The sequence below is a fragment of the Tinamus guttatus genome, unplaced genomic scaffold (assembly GCF_059628265.1).
Source record: "Tinamus guttatus ecotype Peru unplaced genomic scaffold, ASM5962826v1 Tinamus_guttatus_pri_ptg000086l, whole genome shotgun sequence".
NCBI lineage: Eukaryota > Metazoa > Chordata > Aves > Tinamiformes > Tinamidae > Tinamus > Tinamus guttatus.
In genome coordinates, this window is record NW_028288620.1 from 2242462 (window position 1) to 2260153 (window position 17692).

Sequence of the window (17692 nt, forward strand, 5' to 3'; positions counted from 1 at the left end):
ACACGGCTTAGGCTGTGCCAGCAGTGCACAAGTGCACAAGCAGACAAGCTACTGAGGCTTTGGGGGAAGGAGAAAAAAAAAAAAAAAAAAAAAAAAAAAAAAAAAAGAGTTCAGGCTTCCTCTTTCCTGGTCTAGAAAAAATCCACTTTCAGACAAGGCAGGTGGCACAAGGTGAGAAGTGCTAAGAGCTACTATGACACTATCACTTCCCGTTTCTTCTGCGTCTCTTCTTCACGATGCACTGTTATTTTAACTCTACAGAAACTTTTTTTTTGTTGTAATATTTTAAGTCATCAGTGTAATATTGAAATTATTCTGAAAAGTTAGGCTTGTCCTCAGGTGGGAAAGGCTCAGAACAGTTAAAATTGGTTCTTGCAGTCCAAATTAGACCTGGTCAGTCCTGCTGAGTGTTCTCCATCGGTCTTTTAACATGACACCAGTTCGGTTGTTGAAGTCACCATGGACCAAAATTTTAGCCCAACTGCCTGCTCCAAACTGTCTTACTCCCGATATCAGCTGCATGTCTTCTTCGTATGTCCATCGCTTTGGGTGAAAGCAAAAACACAGAACGTATAAAGAATTTAAGACCTCACCTTACAAAAAATACAGAAGTTTTTATACAGTTATTACATAGTTATTACACCAAGCACATCTTTTAGGTGTCAGTAGGCTGATTGTGATTCTGTCAGTCATAACTTGACACTGAATACAACAAATATTACAAGCTCAAGTGTTTTAAACACAGTAGCAGACTTCAAACAAAAACAAATACTTTAAATTCCGCCTATTTCAGGAAAAGAAAAACAAAAAAAAATGGGGGAGAAATTCACTTCAATTAAAACATTTGCCAAAATGGTACTTTATGGGCCAATAGAGCCAACATGAACCTTGACAAAGCATAGTAGGCAATATGAAAGATCTAGCAGTTTGAGATACAACACAGGTGCTGTGAATCAAGATTCCACTTGACAACAGCAACAGAATTTCAATGTGCTTAAAAAAAAAAAAAAAAAGGAAATGTTGATAAGGGCAAAATTATATATAACACATTTAAAAGGAGATTGGACACTTGGGAGATTAGTATCATCAGATAATAGCTACATGCTTTCTGGCACTTTGTTGAGCGCAAGTCTCACGTTAGGTCAAGTTTCACTTTAGGTCATGACACATCACAACCTAAAAGGTTATTGATCTTCAAGGAGTACCATTTCTCTTTTTATGAGTGATTTGCTTGGTTTGGACACCTGCAAGCAACTCTTCTTCTGATGACATTCTCTAGTATATCGTTTCTTCCTTGGTAGGTTCTCAATACAAGTATCAATTATCATCGCTTGATTTTATGTGTGAACTTAGTAAAAGAGCATTGGAATTTAATACTTATTTTTCTTAAATTTACCTCTAGAGTAAATTATGAGCACCAACTTTCTTCTGTTGTATCTTTATGAAAATATGTATACAGTATGTATATTACAATATATAGCCATTTTTCCCCTCTCATTCTGGAGTAGCAGTTAAGAATTTTAAGAAAGTACTTGAAAAGTTTAAGCAAGAATAAGGCTGTGGGGTTTTTCTTCCCCACCTGCCCTTTTTTTTTTTTTAGTGCACAAATAACTTCTGAATTCAACCCCTGTCTGGGGCTTTGCTTACTTTGCAATTGTTCTGAAACAGCAAAGAAGTCCTGGAAGCGTTTTTGTTAATAAAAGCACCAGCGGAGTCAGCAAGTTAGCTAAAGCCCTACTTAGTCATGCTCAGTAAAAGTGTGGATTCTTAAAAATAAAACGGAAAGCAAGTACACAACACACCCTGCAAACTGGATTACATGAAGAATTACTGATTTCTACTAATAGCATATCAAACTGATTGGGAAGTCTTGTCACAAGGAACAGTGCTCATAAATGCACCTCATTCACTAGGTTGGAAACTCAAGCATTGCATTAAGAAAAGACTGACACAGATCTTTCACAATATTAGCCCCAAATAGTACTTTTTTTTTTTTTTTTTTTAATAAAATGCCAGAGATTCCATTGGTATCATCTCACTCAACTGATTTTGCAGCATGTCAGAAAAACCTTTCCTAAATAAAATCTTTATTCAAGCAACACAGCTATGCTTGACCTACTTGACAAGACAGAATTCAAGTATTTCCAGCAGCTGAAACAATCACAGCCCTTGTCATTTTGTTGCAGTGATTCATTACATTTGTTGTTAAAAAGTTTTCCAAGGGTGGTTTTTTTTTTTTTTCCCCTCCTCCTCCTCCTGTCCTTTTAAGTTTCTAACTCTCAGTTTAACACCCAAATGAGCATCCTACATGCAGGTTGGAGAGTTTCTTTTTCCCCTTTGCAGTGGGACCCACACCGAACAGTGACAACGTCCCGACCCCCATGACAGATCCAGGTGCTGTCCTAGAAGGCGCAGGCAGTTTTTGCACCCTCTCCCTGCACTGGCATCAGCTACTAAGACTGGCTGGACAGACTGGGCATATCCCAGCATTAACCTCAAGCTAACACAGGGACAGTGTCCTGGCCAGGGCTGGTTGACATTTGGCTAGGGCGGGATGCCAGTAGAACAAACTTTGTTTTACCAAAGGGACTGCGCAGACATATCCTCACATATCCAAAGGTCCTATTAATCTATAGAATCAGGGTTTTTTTTTTTTTTTTTTTTTTTTTTTTGCTAGCAATGTGATATCATTTGATTATACAAGAAGAGGGACCCTTCTTCCTTCTGGAATTTGTCCAGATTTAAATATACGCAATTAACTTTCACACAACTGACTGAATTCTGAAAAGCTGGATTTTCAGACACATTATTTAAACAAATAGACAGATTTCAATTAGACAACTGCCATGCAAAAACAAAATATAACTGCAGTATAAGTAGTTCTCTACATTTTCCGTGACACTTGCATCCTAAAGGAGTTTAAGAATGAGAAAATAAAGTGCATCCCCTTCCAGTTGCACTGCAGACTGTTTGTATGGAGCTGACTGAAAACATAGCAGTGAAAGGGCTGCAAAGGGGCACGGAAGCATGGCAGTGAAAAGCCCTTTGCAAAGCAAGGGCAAACAAGGGCAGCCCTGAGCGAGGCGCTGCGTGGAAAGGCAGCTCTGGAAGGCAGCCGCCCTGGCATTCACAGCATTCTTCCCTGCACGCAGCCCATCTTACATAACCCCCTCGTTAAGCAGAGGGGCAGATTCACTGTTTAAAAGGCCAGTATCGTTGCTCTCCACACAGCACCCAGAGGAGAGGGCTCACTGGCACCAACACCAGCAGAGAGAACAGATGTATGCTTTCCTCAGTGTTCAGGGACATTGTTTTGGACTTTAGCTTCTTTCATTTTTTAATTTAGTGTAGCCTTCACTACTATCGAATGTTGTCCTCCTCTGTAAATTGAGTCCTTACTCTCTAATTAAGAATGAATTAAAAAAATAGAATTAAGCACACATCATCTCTTTTTTTTCCTAATGAGATCTGTGCAGGAGTGCAAGATGGAGAAACACGGCCTGTAGCTGACCCCATACAGACTACCTCAATTGAAAAATAGGTCAGTTGTGTCAGCTGTGGTCTAGCTGGCATAAAGCACGTACATGCTTGTGAGCAACTGGCTGACAAGGTACCAACTCAAGTAGAAGGAGAAAGTTAATTATGTTCTTGAAGCCAAGGGATAAATGGAATGAGCACCATTCATTTTTTGGGGTATTGGCCATATTGGCAGCTGTTTAGGAGGCTCTCACTGATGTAACTACTTTTAAGATTTGTGAGATGGAAAAAATCCTATGTTTACATGCAGCAAGAGGCTATATCAACTTCCAGGGAGAGAGGGTAGTAAAGATATCTTAACAGCAGCTTTCCTTAGGAGTTCAACCAGTCAGAGGACAGTATGTTATTGGAGATGTAACCAGTACTTTGATTTCTGTAAATATTCCTAAAAGTTCAGGACTAAGCACAATTCTCCTTGAGGACTAACCAAAACAACACCCCCACACGTGTAGGTTTATCCTCCCCTGTAGCATGAAGGCTGAAGTGTCAGAAGAAGGAAACAGCTGGCACAGAAGGGTACAGAAGGAGACCTGAGGCCACATCCACACAAAACAAAACAAAAAAAAAAACATATATTTTTTGATGACAGCAATTAGAACTTAAAGAGTCATATCAGGGGCAGTGACACTCGAGCAACAACGACTACCAAACCCCGGCATTTTGAATTGCTTCCCTAGGGGCCTATTCAACTAAAAGTTGGAAAACAAACAAACAAAAAGCCCTGTTAAGGCTGCAAATATTTTATTATGTCCATTTAGAAAAGGGAACGGATACAAACCTGCCTTTTTCGACCACAAGCCCAAGCACGTCCATGTTTTTCTATATTGTTCAAGCTGTCCAGACCTAGAAGATATTTGAAACACATTCAGACCAGTGTGAAGTTAAGACAGCAGTCTTAATGAAACAAGCACGTAACATTATCTTGATATTCTCTGACAGATTGAAATAACTTCAGTATGTCTCTATGTGAGTATACACACACAGTATATATGTAAAGAGGTGTGTGCAATCTCCTCTAAGTTCAAAGACTCAGAAAACAGTTTTTTCAAGAGAGTCCATTTTTGTGATAGTTTACAAAATAATACTTTAAATAATCAAGTAAAAATGAGTACATAACAGTGATATATATTCACTCTTTCCATTTGGTTAAAGTAACTAATACAGATAACACTAATTTTAAATAGAGAAAATGAAAAATAATCAGAAGTCAGAGGTCTGATCCTTTGCATACAGGGTTTGTCATTTCCACAAAAAGGTATATAACTTCTAACTGACACAGCAACCAACACAAAGGCCATAACATTGGCTATTTGTGGTAACAGGGTACCAATGCTTTTCAGAATGGAGGTAAAACATAGATTATACATATATTTAAGTATTTTTAAAATACTACCAGGAAAGTTAGGCATTAGCATCCTAGTTTTGGGCATCTTACACATCATTTTATTCCCCATGAACCAGTCAGCCTCTTTAGTTTATTCTCCCCAGAACTACCTAGATCAGAAGCCCAAAAGAAAAGCCCAAAAAAGGGAAAAATCCAATATTCACATCCAATGGTCACATTCTTTGGGACAGAATATCATAACCTTAATAAAAAGGCAAAAACAGAGCAAAAAAGTAAATGATTTAGCAAGATGAAATGCCTGGGAATCTTAAGCCATTTCACACCTCTCTAAGTGGGGCATATTGTTGTGCGCAGTGTCTGCACAAAACAATTTTTCTTTTTTCAGCATAATTATTTTTCTAGGAATTCAAACATTATTTGGAAAGGAGTTATCAAACCACCAACTCTTTGTCTGGAAAGAACATTCACATAATTTCAGCAGCATAAAAGTTAGCTAGTACTCACTTTGAAGAGCACTTCTTTTTCTGTGTTTGCCTCCTGAGCAAGTCCTGCAAGAAACATAACTGAAGTAAAATGTACTGAGAACTTCCATGAATGTGTATGAACATTAGCAACAACAACAAAATATCATTTTACCCTACTGTGGGCTTTCTTCCACTTTCAGATGACTGATTTGTAGTACTCAGCTCTTCCATAAAGCTAAAAGAAAACAAACATAAGCACTCCCCACAAGACAAGGCATTTAAGAGACAAGGCATTCCTAACACATTGTAAAGATGTGAAGTATGAATAAAAGAATTGTTTGTATATGGTTTTTGACCAAGTCTTACATTAAGCCTCTTTCAGGTGCAATTGTGTTAGTACTCTTCCTTTTCCAGAATTCCTATGTAGCCCAAAATTGAAGAGATGAAAACAAGCAGATGAAGCATAAAGAAAAAGCTTGAATAACAAGCAGAAACATAAAGAACAAGCTTGATTTTTAATTCAAGACTGACAGCTGTTTGAACTGAAAAATGTGCCTCTCCAATACATACTCAATGTCAAGCTATGTGATGCAAATGCCAAGAGTAACAATCAAATCTAGAAGTTAAAGATAGAAGGGAACGTATTTGTACTTTTCATTTTCTGTTGAACAGTAATTTTAGAATTTATCATCTTTCCTTCAACCTATTCTTAACACCAAGCTATCCTTCAGCATTACACTCCCAAATACAAACCTCTGATTTGCCTCCAAATTAATTTCTTCATTTGTTGCACTGACATTCCCAGTTTCATTATCCAAAATTGTTCCTCCTAATTCTTTAGCCTCCACCTGTTTCATGGCAGCCTGCATGAAATGGAGTCAATACATCAATTTTAAACACACACAGTACCTAAAATAATCTTTGTAAGCAGCTTTTTAATGTACCTTCTATTAGGGCTAACAATGCTTATTTTCCAGACCCTTTAACAGAGTGCACTACTGTTACAATAAGATGTTTCAAAATAACAGTTGTTATGAGATTAAAAAAAGTCTGGATTTTGGCTTAACAGTAAAAGCTCGGAAACTTTGGGCATAGCCACAGCTAATTTTTATATGTACACTGAGAGAAAGAAAATAAGTACTTGCAAAGCAAGTACACAGAGGATATGTGAAATATATTTCCCATTTAATTAAATGGGAATTAATTATTCCCACTGCAGGGAATAATTAAGATTGTAAATACTGTGAGAGTACTCGTAAGTCTTTCATAAGAAATGGAAATGAAACACTGAGATCTCAGGAGTTCGTTTTGCTCCACTCAATGCACTGCGGGGCAGGATCCAGAAAACCTACAACAAATTCAGAAGACATATGTCTTGCCAGGCTTCAAGCTTAAGGTAACTTTTCCTGTTTTCTCAAAATAAATAAAAATCTATTTTAGCCATAAACTAAACAGATTTTTCCTCCAGTGGGGCCAGTGGAGTAGAAGAATAGAAAGAGGTCATTACTCTATTGAATTTCTTAAGCATTTTAGAATTTGTACTGTTCCTAAATTGTTCATATTTATTTTTAAGAATAAGCAACACCTTCAAAAAATTATTGCTTGGTTACTGAGTAACCAGGTTGATGTTTACATGGTACAGATCCTGTTTCTTGGGGTTGCAGTATCTGCAGACTATACTTAGGGCAGCTAACCTAAACATTTCTTGAAGCTCAAGAACTTTGTTAACAGATGGTGCCACACTCTTGCAGACTCCAAGCTTTACAGTAGCCCATAAAAAGCAGCCTACAAAATGGTCCAGCAGGGAAAGACTTCTTGTACTTCCACATGTGGTACTCAGGAAGGGAAAGAACAGGTCTAGCGTTTTTCTATGCTTGGGTAGAAGAGACCTCTGGGAGATAATGGTGTGTGGCCGCTTTCACTTCCTGGAGCCATTCAGACTAAAGCAAAAATATTTCAGCAGAAGAAAGAAAAGATTTGCCACACTGGTGCCAATAAGGACAGGCAGAAGGGCATGCAGGCAGTGGTGATGCAGCACAAAGGGCACAGATGCACTACAGTGGGGTTCTGGGCCTTCTCAGACACCTTCAAACCTCTGCACTCTCAGACTCAAACACGTTGCCTTGGAAAATGACAACTGAGTTGCCTAGCAAAATATGTAGATATTTAGACTGTTAAGGTAAATTTTTATATATATAAAAATATAAATGAGAGGCTAATCTCTCTTTCTGGGAGAGAAACAAAAAAAATACAGAGGAACTTCAGGTTTGTTTATTTACTTCTTATTCTTTAGGTATTTGTGCTTTTGTAATTGAGTAATTCAATATTCTTTTATAGCAAGGAACCATGAGGGAAATTCTTTACAATCCTCCTGAAGATGAGCTGCAGGAAGAATGTTGTTCTTAGCAATTTTAAATCACCTTTAAGCAATAAGGTTTGTAAGGAACTTTTTATTTACAGAAAATAAAAAAGAAAACATAGCTTGAAATCTCTAATTACTCTGACATTCCTAGAACTCTTAACCAAATTAAGCTGTCTAGATCTTTTAGTTTTAATATGATATTTTTATTGGCTTGAGAAAAAAGAAAAAAGAACATACAAATATATTATCTTTCAGGGTCTTAGATCAGAACTAGTCTTCTTAAATATATTCAGATGACAGATGTAGTTTTAATTACACTTTTTAATGCTACTTTTCTAAGCAAAGCAGTTACAGGAAAGAAAGAGTGCAGTTTTAGAGGAGTCTTATTCTTCCTAGTTTTCTTAAACCTACACTCAAACTCTTTCATTAATGAGGCTATCTATAACAAGATAAACTTTTCCTCTCAACTTATGCAATAACTGAGCACCATTTAAACAACTGCCTTGAAAGTATCAATCTATTTAATCTTATTATGTGCCTTCTTTTAAGTTTTCCAAAAAGTTTTGACATACCTGTATTAAGAAGTTAGCTTCATTGTCTTTCATGAAGAGTTCAACATAGTTCTTTATTTTTCTTATCATAAGATCATAACTGAAGTTTTGAAGAAAGGGAACATAAGGATCCTTGCTCTTAATTATGGTTGCCAGCTTCATCTTTAAAGACTAAAAAAAGGCACAGCTTTATATAGTACATGAAAATATATTTTACAGTAATCTTAGCATCATTCATCTATATGAAGAGTTATACAGAGATAAATGAGATCACAGCAGGGATCGGAATACATCTTTATGCCACAGTCTGAAACGGTTCTCAAGTGAGCCAGCAATAGCACCAGGAGTTCCACCAGTTTCTACAGTTTACGATGCACAGTCCTTCTGAAGAGGAACAGAGGGACTGTCAGAGGCTCTGTCTTTTGGCTAACATGGACACTGCACATATTCAGAGAACAGACCAAAACTCTTACACTATAAAAAAAAAAAAAAAATTCTTACCCTTTTCAGCCTCCTAGCATCAGGCCCCATTGCCTTCCAATAACTCTAAGCAGTTTTATGGATTTCAGCAAACTCAGGCATATGCATCTGCTGTTGTAATGAATAGGTATGTGCTCAAACATGCGTCTTAATGAAGCAATCAACATGAGACCAGGATGCATCATGACCCACAGGTGTTATCTTTGTCAGATAGAGGTAGAACATCTACTCCATATTAAGCTTTGTTGCCTTCTGATGTTTCAATTTGCCAATGGATGAGGTAAACAGAGCCCACTGCAAGGGTTCATAAAGAAGATCAGGAGCCTGATCAGAGCAGTGGGCTCATCCTTTCTCTACCAGCATGTTTATACCGTCTTTACTCAGACAAGACCTCTGGTACCAGCTTCCCAGAAGCTGTAGTGGCACCTCACACCTCACTCATTTCTCATCTGGAGTGGAAGAGGAGACAGAGGTGGGACTGCTGCTGTCCATGAAAAGCAAGTGCTGCTACAAGCAGTTATTTTACTACTTGAATCATCTTCCACCTCTATCAACCCTATAATCCAAAAATGTCCTTTTGTGTCGACAGTGTCACACGTGTATGTGACTGCAGAAGCAAGACTTAGAAGGGAACCAGGTAGGCACTATTTACTGCTTTAGGAAACCTATTCACCTCCTCCAGGGGCTGACATCCAGACGAAAACACGTCCAATGGCTGGTAGCTCGTACTGACCAGCTCATTCTGGAAAACTAGCACAAGGATCTTTATTAACAAGGACCCTTATAATGGTAAGAAGAATTTCAATTTAGACAAGATGCAACTTTAAAGACTCTTTAAAAAAGAAACCAGCATTTTCATCCAACCTAGAGCAAACTGACAGACCTCTAAGACAAACTGAAATGCAGTATTCAGTTACATTAGCCCTTTGAATCAATACAAAACAAAATGCATTTTTTCATGTTTTAAACAGGATGATGAAATACCAGGCAACAGCACAGAACACACTGAGTACACACATGGGTATACAGAGTATCTAACATCACAACATTATAACCAAATTATCACTTTTAAATCTTTGCCTAATTTGAGCAAAACTGTGTCAAGATCAAGTTATTTTCAACACCACTCTATCCTTAAACGAGCTGCCAAGGTGAATATAACAACTTAAAAAATTCACTAAATAAAGAACAGTTAAAGAACAGTTTTAATTAAAAAAGAATCTTGAAATACTGTTACTACCTTATTTGATTCCAAATCCGTAAACAGCCTTTCAAGTACTGCAGCTGCCTCCTTAAAATATCCTTTTTCCATATGGACTGCTACAACCTACAACCAAGACAGTTGCATTTACAAGATAGGCTAAAATGCATTTTTGCCCAGATTTATGAAAATAATTTTAGCTGAATGAATACATAGCATCCTTAACAGTTTCTCGACAAGCCACACAGACCTGAATCTGAATTAAGCGACGAATATCTTCATGAAGCTTGTCAAGTTTACTTTCTTCCCTTTCAAGTAAGGTCCAAACTGACAGAGCAGATTCCAAAGGTGAAATGCTTTCATCATTTTCAAAATGACAATCTTAGAGAGAAAATAATAATTTATTAAGTGCTTAGTACTTAAACAAAAAAGTAAATAAACTAAATGTCATTTTTCAAGCACAATAAAGTCATATGTACTTTGCATAATTTCAATTGCTTTTTCCTCAAAGAAATAGTAGTGTCTTCCTCCGAGTGTATTTAAGAGAGCTGAATTACATTCCTTATTTTCACCCCTGCAAGTAACTATGCCATTCCATTCTTAAGGAAAGATGTCTCTGAAATTATTGTTAATTTAAAATCCAATTTGCAATAGTGCCAAGTTTAGCATCATGTGTTTGGGCTGGCATTAATAATGCTTTTACAATAAGTTTGGCATCAGATATTTAAACATTTGCTATCACTACTGTAAATTCTGTAACACAAAACACAACTATCTTTATTTGAATTCTCATTTTCCAGGGTGTTTCTCTACATTACCATCTGTCTTTTTTTTTTTTTTTTTTTTCCTAGCTCTAAGTCTAGAGGGAGATTCAAGCAAGGTAACACAGCATGGCCATAAAAGAAAAAAAAAGTAGAAGTAACCACTTACGTCACCTCATCTGTTGTGCTAACATAAATGTTTATGCCAACTCCCAGCAAGCAAGATCAGTGACCGGATTTGGCAGAAAACCTAGCCCAGACAACAAGCCTTTCCTTCCTCTCTCTGCAAGGATTTTCCAGCCCTCGCACTGCACATCTGCACAGACGGGTGTGCTGCCAGAACAGATGCAGGAGAAGCTGGCAGGTGCAGGGAACTGCTTCTCTCCCTGACAGTGCCAGCGTAGCTCGTGGTGTTCACTCAATTATAGCCACTCTTATTCCTATCTTTTACATAACACCATAGCAAAATCTCTATTTCTCCTTATTCCTTACAGTCAGGATCACCCTGATTTTTTATTTTATTTTTTAAAAAAAGACAGAAGGCAAAGTATTTCAGCAAGACTGAAAAAAAATTAGTCTTTGATACTGCTCAGTTTTTTTGCCTTTTGAGTTATCTCGTAGCTGATATCATTTAAGGACCCCTGCTCTGACAGGGCATTTTTTAATCCTTGTTTCATTCAAGTGAATATGACACTTATTTTAATATTATAAGAATCTAACTGTTTAAGTTAGCTTTAGAGTTTGGCATCTGAAACAAGCAATTCTATCTTCAGGGTCAATAAAGATTAAACCGTAACCTTATTTTAATCATCAGAAACTAATGAGGAAAGCTACTATACAGTATATAAGCTTTCCATGTACATTGTGCAGCTACGTCTGACATAAATGCATGGAATCTTCTCCTCTATACAGGACATACGCTATACTGCAATAGATAAAAATGCACATTGAAGTCATTCCCAAGTATTATATAGAACAACAACAGTTTTAATGCCAATACAGAGACTTTTCATCATTTGTATGTGATGAACAATTATAATAAATAATACAATTTGATTCTGAAGTTGAACTAAATCAAGTACAGTTATTACTTGACAATGAACACAAGAAATTGTTTTGTAGCCACAAGCCTCTGCAAACTGCTAGTCTATATATACATGTGTGTGTGTGTGTATATATATATATATATATATATATAAATTCCATGCTTATGCTGGAAAGATTGTTTCTGAAGTCCCTAAATTCAACTGAGTTTTATTAAGCAGTGAAGACTTGCAGAGAAAAAGTTAAATGTGCCAGAAACTTGAGCACAAAAGCAGAATCAGTAGATAGTGAACATAGCCAAACGAAGGCTACAGTGATTGTACCTCCCAAGGAGCTGCTGTCAATCTCTTACAACTTTCTATGCAGAAGGCACTCATCATTTTCATTCATATTCTCACATCTACTGTCTCACACATAACACAACATAACCTCAAGATTTGCATGTGAAGAAATACAGACTCCCCACATTACATTTGCAGATTGCGCTCACTAGGAGGTGGTCAGCCTTTTTTTTAAATGAAATTTTTCTGTTGATTCTATTGTGACAGAAAGTCCTGTCATTTGTAAAGTACAGAAACAATCAAGCTCAAAGCTATTAAATCATGTGGCTCTGATTATCACCAGTACTGCATACAGCTCAGTTACTAGTGGAATATAAGCACAATGAAAGTGTAATATTTCAGTCATTTTATTTACTTAGTAGCAATTACATGAAAACATATCAAATAAGTCTTTGTACAAGTTCATGGAAATAATCTACTTAAGCAAGAGTGAAGGAAAAACCAAAAACAACAACAACCACCAAAAAAAATCCCAGAATATTTACCAAGTCTTTTTCCTTTCGCAATTCTTGTCAAAAGCTGGCAGACATATACTGTTTTTTTCTGATGAGTAGCTATTTTGGAGAGGTTATTAATAACAGCTGGAAAAGAAGAGGAAAAAATAAGTCACTTTTGCTCCAGCAGTGCCACGGTGTGGCTAGAGATACATCACAGAATCTGGTGTAAGACTTAAAAGTGCTGCACCAGTTTTCTAAAGAATTGAAGTTAGGGAGATTATTAGTTTCCTTCTACATCACAAGAATTTAAGTCACTTTTAAAGAATTTGACAAGAAAATTTTATTCTTGTTGGCGAGAGCAACCTAAAAGCAATGAGACACATCACAGGCTTACAGTCATTCAATCAGGAAAATATCACAGTATCATACATAAATAAGTCTTATTTTGCTCAGTAGCTTATGATGAAAGACGGAAGCATCTGCCTCAGGGAACATTTCTGAGGAATAGCTGCAAAACAGGCAGCATGAGGAGCACACAGCCTCCATACACTTCACTTCTAAGTTGGCTGGGGCAACTGACAGACCCAAACCAGCGAAAGCTGCACTGAAGTGCAAGCCTACAGGGGCAATCCTCCTCACAAGCTGGCAAGGTCGTAAGGATTATTAGATATTTTAGAATGGAAGCTATCATGAGATTATCATCATTATACTGATTATTATTCTAATGTGCTGCGTATTGCGAGTGATTTATCTTCAAAGTATGCAGAGAAACATTCAAATGTAAGAAGTGAAGAACATGTCAAGCAGATCGAGCACCCTAATTCTTGTGTGCCTGTTTCATTCCTAGCCTAACACACACACACACACACACACACACACAGAAAGAGAGGAAGTCTGGCACTTGGGACCCTCAGTTTGCACTATCACAAGCAGGTCTTCATTTTACTTAGGAGACTCTCATACACTACTGAGCAAGTAGACTGAGCACTCCCAGGAGCAATGGATGCACTTACACACTAATTAAAAAGCCCTTGACTGATTGGGAAATCTAACATCAAGTAGATTATTGTTACTTCATCTTCAAAGGACCACAATTCTACTTTAGTGAGTAGAAGAGAAAATAGCTTTAATAGGTACATTTTAAAGAGCTAAAATAGGAATTTAAAGGACATTGTTCAGCATAACAGAAAGCGCCTTTATTATCACAGGTTCCTACAGCATTTAAGCCAAACAGAGTCCAGCTTTAGAAAATAGTTGACTAATGAATTTAATAGATAGAAAGAAGAGCTATCATTGTGTCCTGAAGATGGAGCCAGAGTTGAGAATTTTTTGAGGGAGGCTGAAAAACACAGTTGAAAGATTCAACAGGACAAAACCTGTCATATTGGCAGGTGGCTTGGTCTTTCAGGCTTCTTTGCTCCTCCTGCTTCACTTAAAGCACACATACATTAGTGCTTCAATCCAGAGGAGGAATGCATTTTTAAAGCAAATAATTGTTGTGTGTTTTAGGTTGTAGGATGAAGAAGTCTCAAAGGCACTAAATTTCCCTTTCACATGAAAGGAAACTGGAAGACAATGCTCCAGCTGCAAACAGGCATTTGGTTCATGGGACCAGAATAGAGCTATTCCAAAGAAGAAAAAGAGCCCAAAACATTTACAGTAGAAATGCCAGGTCCTAAGCACCAATTGCTCACAAGTAGTGCAGACTAATATCAGTATATACCCATAGTAAGCTCTCCTAGAAGTCTCATTTCTTTTAATAAAAAGACATTTTATATCTATTCATTCTTTTATTAACTGTATTCTTAGATTGGTCTTCAGTTGCTTCCCTACCTGAGGTAATAAATGCATTTCTTAGTTTTCTTTAGAATAGTAGAAATGCAGATATCTCAGCAAGGTAGTTCAGGTAACAGACCATTAAGCAAGGCATGTAACCTTGTCATTATACTGTTATAAAAGCTACCCTGAGATCTCAGGGCTAGTCCAGCCATTTCTCCTCGGCAGTGCAGTGAAGTTTACATCAAAATCATTCATCTATTCAAAAAGCACCTCTGTTTCTTTATTCTTCCTACTATCCCATTTCTGTTCTTGCTTTGGTTCGAGTCAGCCTCAAGTCAACCAGGACTGCATGCAGCAGAGTCTCACTATGCCTTGTGCAAAAGCAGGTTTTTTTTTTTTTTAATTTCTACTGAAAAATGTTTTCCAATACAGTCTCATTTCTGCACTTTGCTTTTCCACGGACTGCTATGCTGATGCATAGCATCAATTCATAATGATGAATTGATGATGCTATCATCGGTATGCCCAGCTCCCCTCTGTTGAGGTCTGAAGTTCTACAGGAACTTTGCTGTTAGTTTGCAATTCCATGTGACCTTGAATTCTGTACAATTGCTTCTACTGACAGTCCTCAAAAGTCTTCCCATTCTTGTCAGATATTCCAGTCTGCTTCTGTGTTGATAACACCTCCACTTTTCAACATCATCATGACATTTCTTTGCTGTGCTCCCCCTGAACACACGGCCACTGATGAGCACTGATGACTGTGATTATTAGCAGACTAACCAGGCATACTAAGTCTGCTTACACAGGCCAACGATTAAACGTAGAAATAGGCAGGGGTGCTACAGAAAAGGAGACCCTAAAAGGTGCCCTTTTATGTTTACGCTTGAAAGCTGGGACTGTAGGGTGCATTAGCAGGGAAGGTAGGGGTTAAATAGCTAATGTAGAATAAGCTGAGTCTTAGAGCACAAGGACCCATGATAACTGGCGGAGTCCGGATGTCTTGCTCATGGCAGGGGCAGAACCCTTGATAGATGGCAGGGTCAGGATGCCCTGCTCATGGCAAGGTCTGGACCCTTGATAGGTGGCGGGGTTAGGGTGCCCTGCCCTCAATCAGGATGATAGGGGGGCTGCTTATCCAGATGTTTTAATTCAGCAAAATAGATAACATTAACAAGAATGCAAAACAGGAAAACGGGAGGGGGAACACTCTTGGGTAAGAACGGTATAAAAGAGGGACACTCGAAGTGGTCGGGGTCCGTGGTGTGACCCCTGCGTGGGAAAGCCCGGACCCCAGCTAGCTGGTAATACTTATTATCTTTCTTCTATTAATAAAAGACAATATATATATCTATGGTGGTTGTCTCTCTCTCCCTGTCAATTCGGATACCGGACCTAACAGGACTTGCAAACTTTAAAGTTGTGACTTACTCTCTAACCAAAAAAGCTGCACTAGCAACACAAGCACTTCTTCAGACACACTAGTCGTGCGATATGAGCTGCTGGCCTCTCAGTTATAGACCATGGTTCTAAAGATCCCCTCAAAGGATCCCGCGCGAGGCCGCGGCGAGGAGACGCGCCCGCTCACCCTGCGCCACGTCCCTGAAGCGGCGGAACTCAGCGGCGCGGTCCTCGCGGAAGTGCCGGCACAGGCAGTAACAGGCGAACTCGAGCACCCAGTCGCCCACCAGATCCTCGGCCTGCGCGAGCCCCGCGGCGGACAACGGGACCCGAGCGTCACCACCGCCGCTCGCGGACATGTTCGAGTCGCGCGCCAACAGTTGCCGGGCGGGGCTGCTCCAACGGCTGCCGGGCGGGGGAAGGCACCGATTGGTTGAGGCGGCGCCGCGCTGGTTTTGAGTGGGAGCGGGGGAGGTGACGTCATCGAACCCCCACCCGCGGAAGGCGGTGTGGGTTGGTCCGACCCTTGGGGTGGGTGGGGTTGTTGTGTCGTGAGGGGAGGGCGCGTGCGCAGTGCGGCCGTTAGGCGGGCGGTTGGTGTGTGCGTTAGCGGCGTGCGGAGGGCGCCTTTAAGGGCGTCCCGTTTACTGCGAGCCGAATAAAGGGTGCGATCTAGTGGTGAGGGAGGAACGCTGAAGGAAGGGCCCGCTTTGGAGCTGGTAGCTGTGAGAGCTACGGTGCTTTAGCCTGGGAGGCTGAATATAACTAAATATGTGTTCTATGAAAGCGTAGTATACCCCTTTGAAACAAAGGATTTCGCTTAAGAAGTGTGTCTTTATGTGAGGCTTGAAGAGAAAGGACTTTTCCTGCAAAGATGCCTCAGCTGCAACTCACTTCCCATCCAGAAACTACAAATTTGATTTTTTTTTTTCCAAATCATTCTTTCTGTCATTCTGAGATACTGTGGGTTATGCCAATACTTGGAAAATGAGGAGGTACTGCCACCATTCTCTGACCTCAAAGGCAGGTAGCCTGACATGTATCATAGTCCGTAACTTTTTCCACACCTGTGGATGTTCCACATGCAGTTCCTAGTGAATTAGAGCTGTGGAAAGCAAAACAAGTTTGATGGTGTCAAGGAGGTTATCACGGAGGGGCTTCATAAGAAAAGTAATAGCTTTAAGCTAATGTTTTTTTTTTCTTATTTTCATTGCATTCGTAACATAGAAATGCATAGAAAAATGATAGTGCAGAGAGAGGTGCAGTGCGATAGCATTTGTGTTGCTGCTGAAGCTTTTAAATTTTTCTAAACATAGCATTAATACATTACATTTGATTACAATTATTCCCTGGATTTTATAAAGAAAATAAATATGCGGAAAGGAATGATGTGGTATAGGATACAGGTAGCCTGAAATGGAACTTTCCTATAATAGGCCTGGCAGAATTCCCTGGAAGAATTTAGAGATTTTTAAGCTGGTGTGACAGACCGATCAAAGTTCATAAACTCTGCTACAGTTTTGGAATAAGAATTTTTCTTGCTTCCTCTGAAAATAGTTGGATATCAAGTATCACCCTAACCTATTCTTTGCTTCACTAATTATTTGGCACTGTTAGATGCATCATTTTAGGATACACTTTTCCACTCCAGGAGTTTGAGCATCCTTACTAAACGGTCTTTGTTGTTCTGACAAAAAAACCCCAAAAATATAGTGGTTTCCTTGTGTTGAAGGCCTTTCTTTTAGGTTGCTGTGGAAAGAAACCTTACACATTTTTACCTTACTGCAACCAGAATAAGGAGTTCTGTAAAAAATACTTATGAAAGAAGTTAGCACGGTGAAAACATGTACACTGAAGACTCCAGAGCCCATCCAGAACACTTGGTGATACTTTTTGATCATGTAGTAAAGAGTTTTCCTCCTTAGCCGTCTTCCTGCCTTTGTGGCACACATTTAAAGTTGTAGATCTTTTTTAGGCTTGTTGGGTGGC

The 17692-nt window shown here is 38.8% G+C and overlaps 1 protein-coding gene across 1 annotated transcript; it reads right to left on the reverse strand.

Annotated features, from left to right (window-relative positions):
* Positions 1 to 305: 305 nt before the first annotated feature.
* TERF1 (telomeric repeat binding factor 1) lies at positions 306 to 16062 on the reverse strand. The gene is made up of 10 exons (XM_010217122.2): positions 15891 to 16062; positions 12572 to 12667; positions 10191 to 10321; positions 9980 to 10066; positions 8281 to 8430; positions 6100 to 6209; positions 5519 to 5581; positions 5387 to 5430; positions 4316 to 4380; positions 306 to 543 (listed from the first exon to the last, which is right to left on the reverse strand). Exons 1-10 carry the CDS (start codon positions 16060 to 16062, stop codon positions 385 to 387), a joined length of 1077 nt encoding a protein of 358 aa, XP_010215424.2. The 3' UTR covers positions 306 to 384.
* Between the last annotated feature and the right edge of the window lie 1630 nt (positions 16063 to 17692).

What these genes read in the sequence shown, in the direction of transcription:
- TERF1 (XM_010217122.2), bottom strand. Translation starts at nt 16,062, where the DNA reads ATGTCCGCGAGCGGCGGTGGTGACGCTCGGGTCCCGTTGTCCGCCGCG. An exon ending in CGGATTTGGAATCAAATAAG is followed by an intron (nt 8,431 to 9,979) that starts GTAGTAACAGTA and finishes GCCTTTTTTTAG; the next exon opens with TCTTTAAAGATGAAGCTGGC. An exon ending in GGAAGAAAGCCCACAGTAGG is followed by an intron (nt 5,431 to 5,518) that starts GTAAAATGATAT and finishes TGTTTCTTGCAG; the next exon opens with GACTTGCTCAGGAGGCAAAC.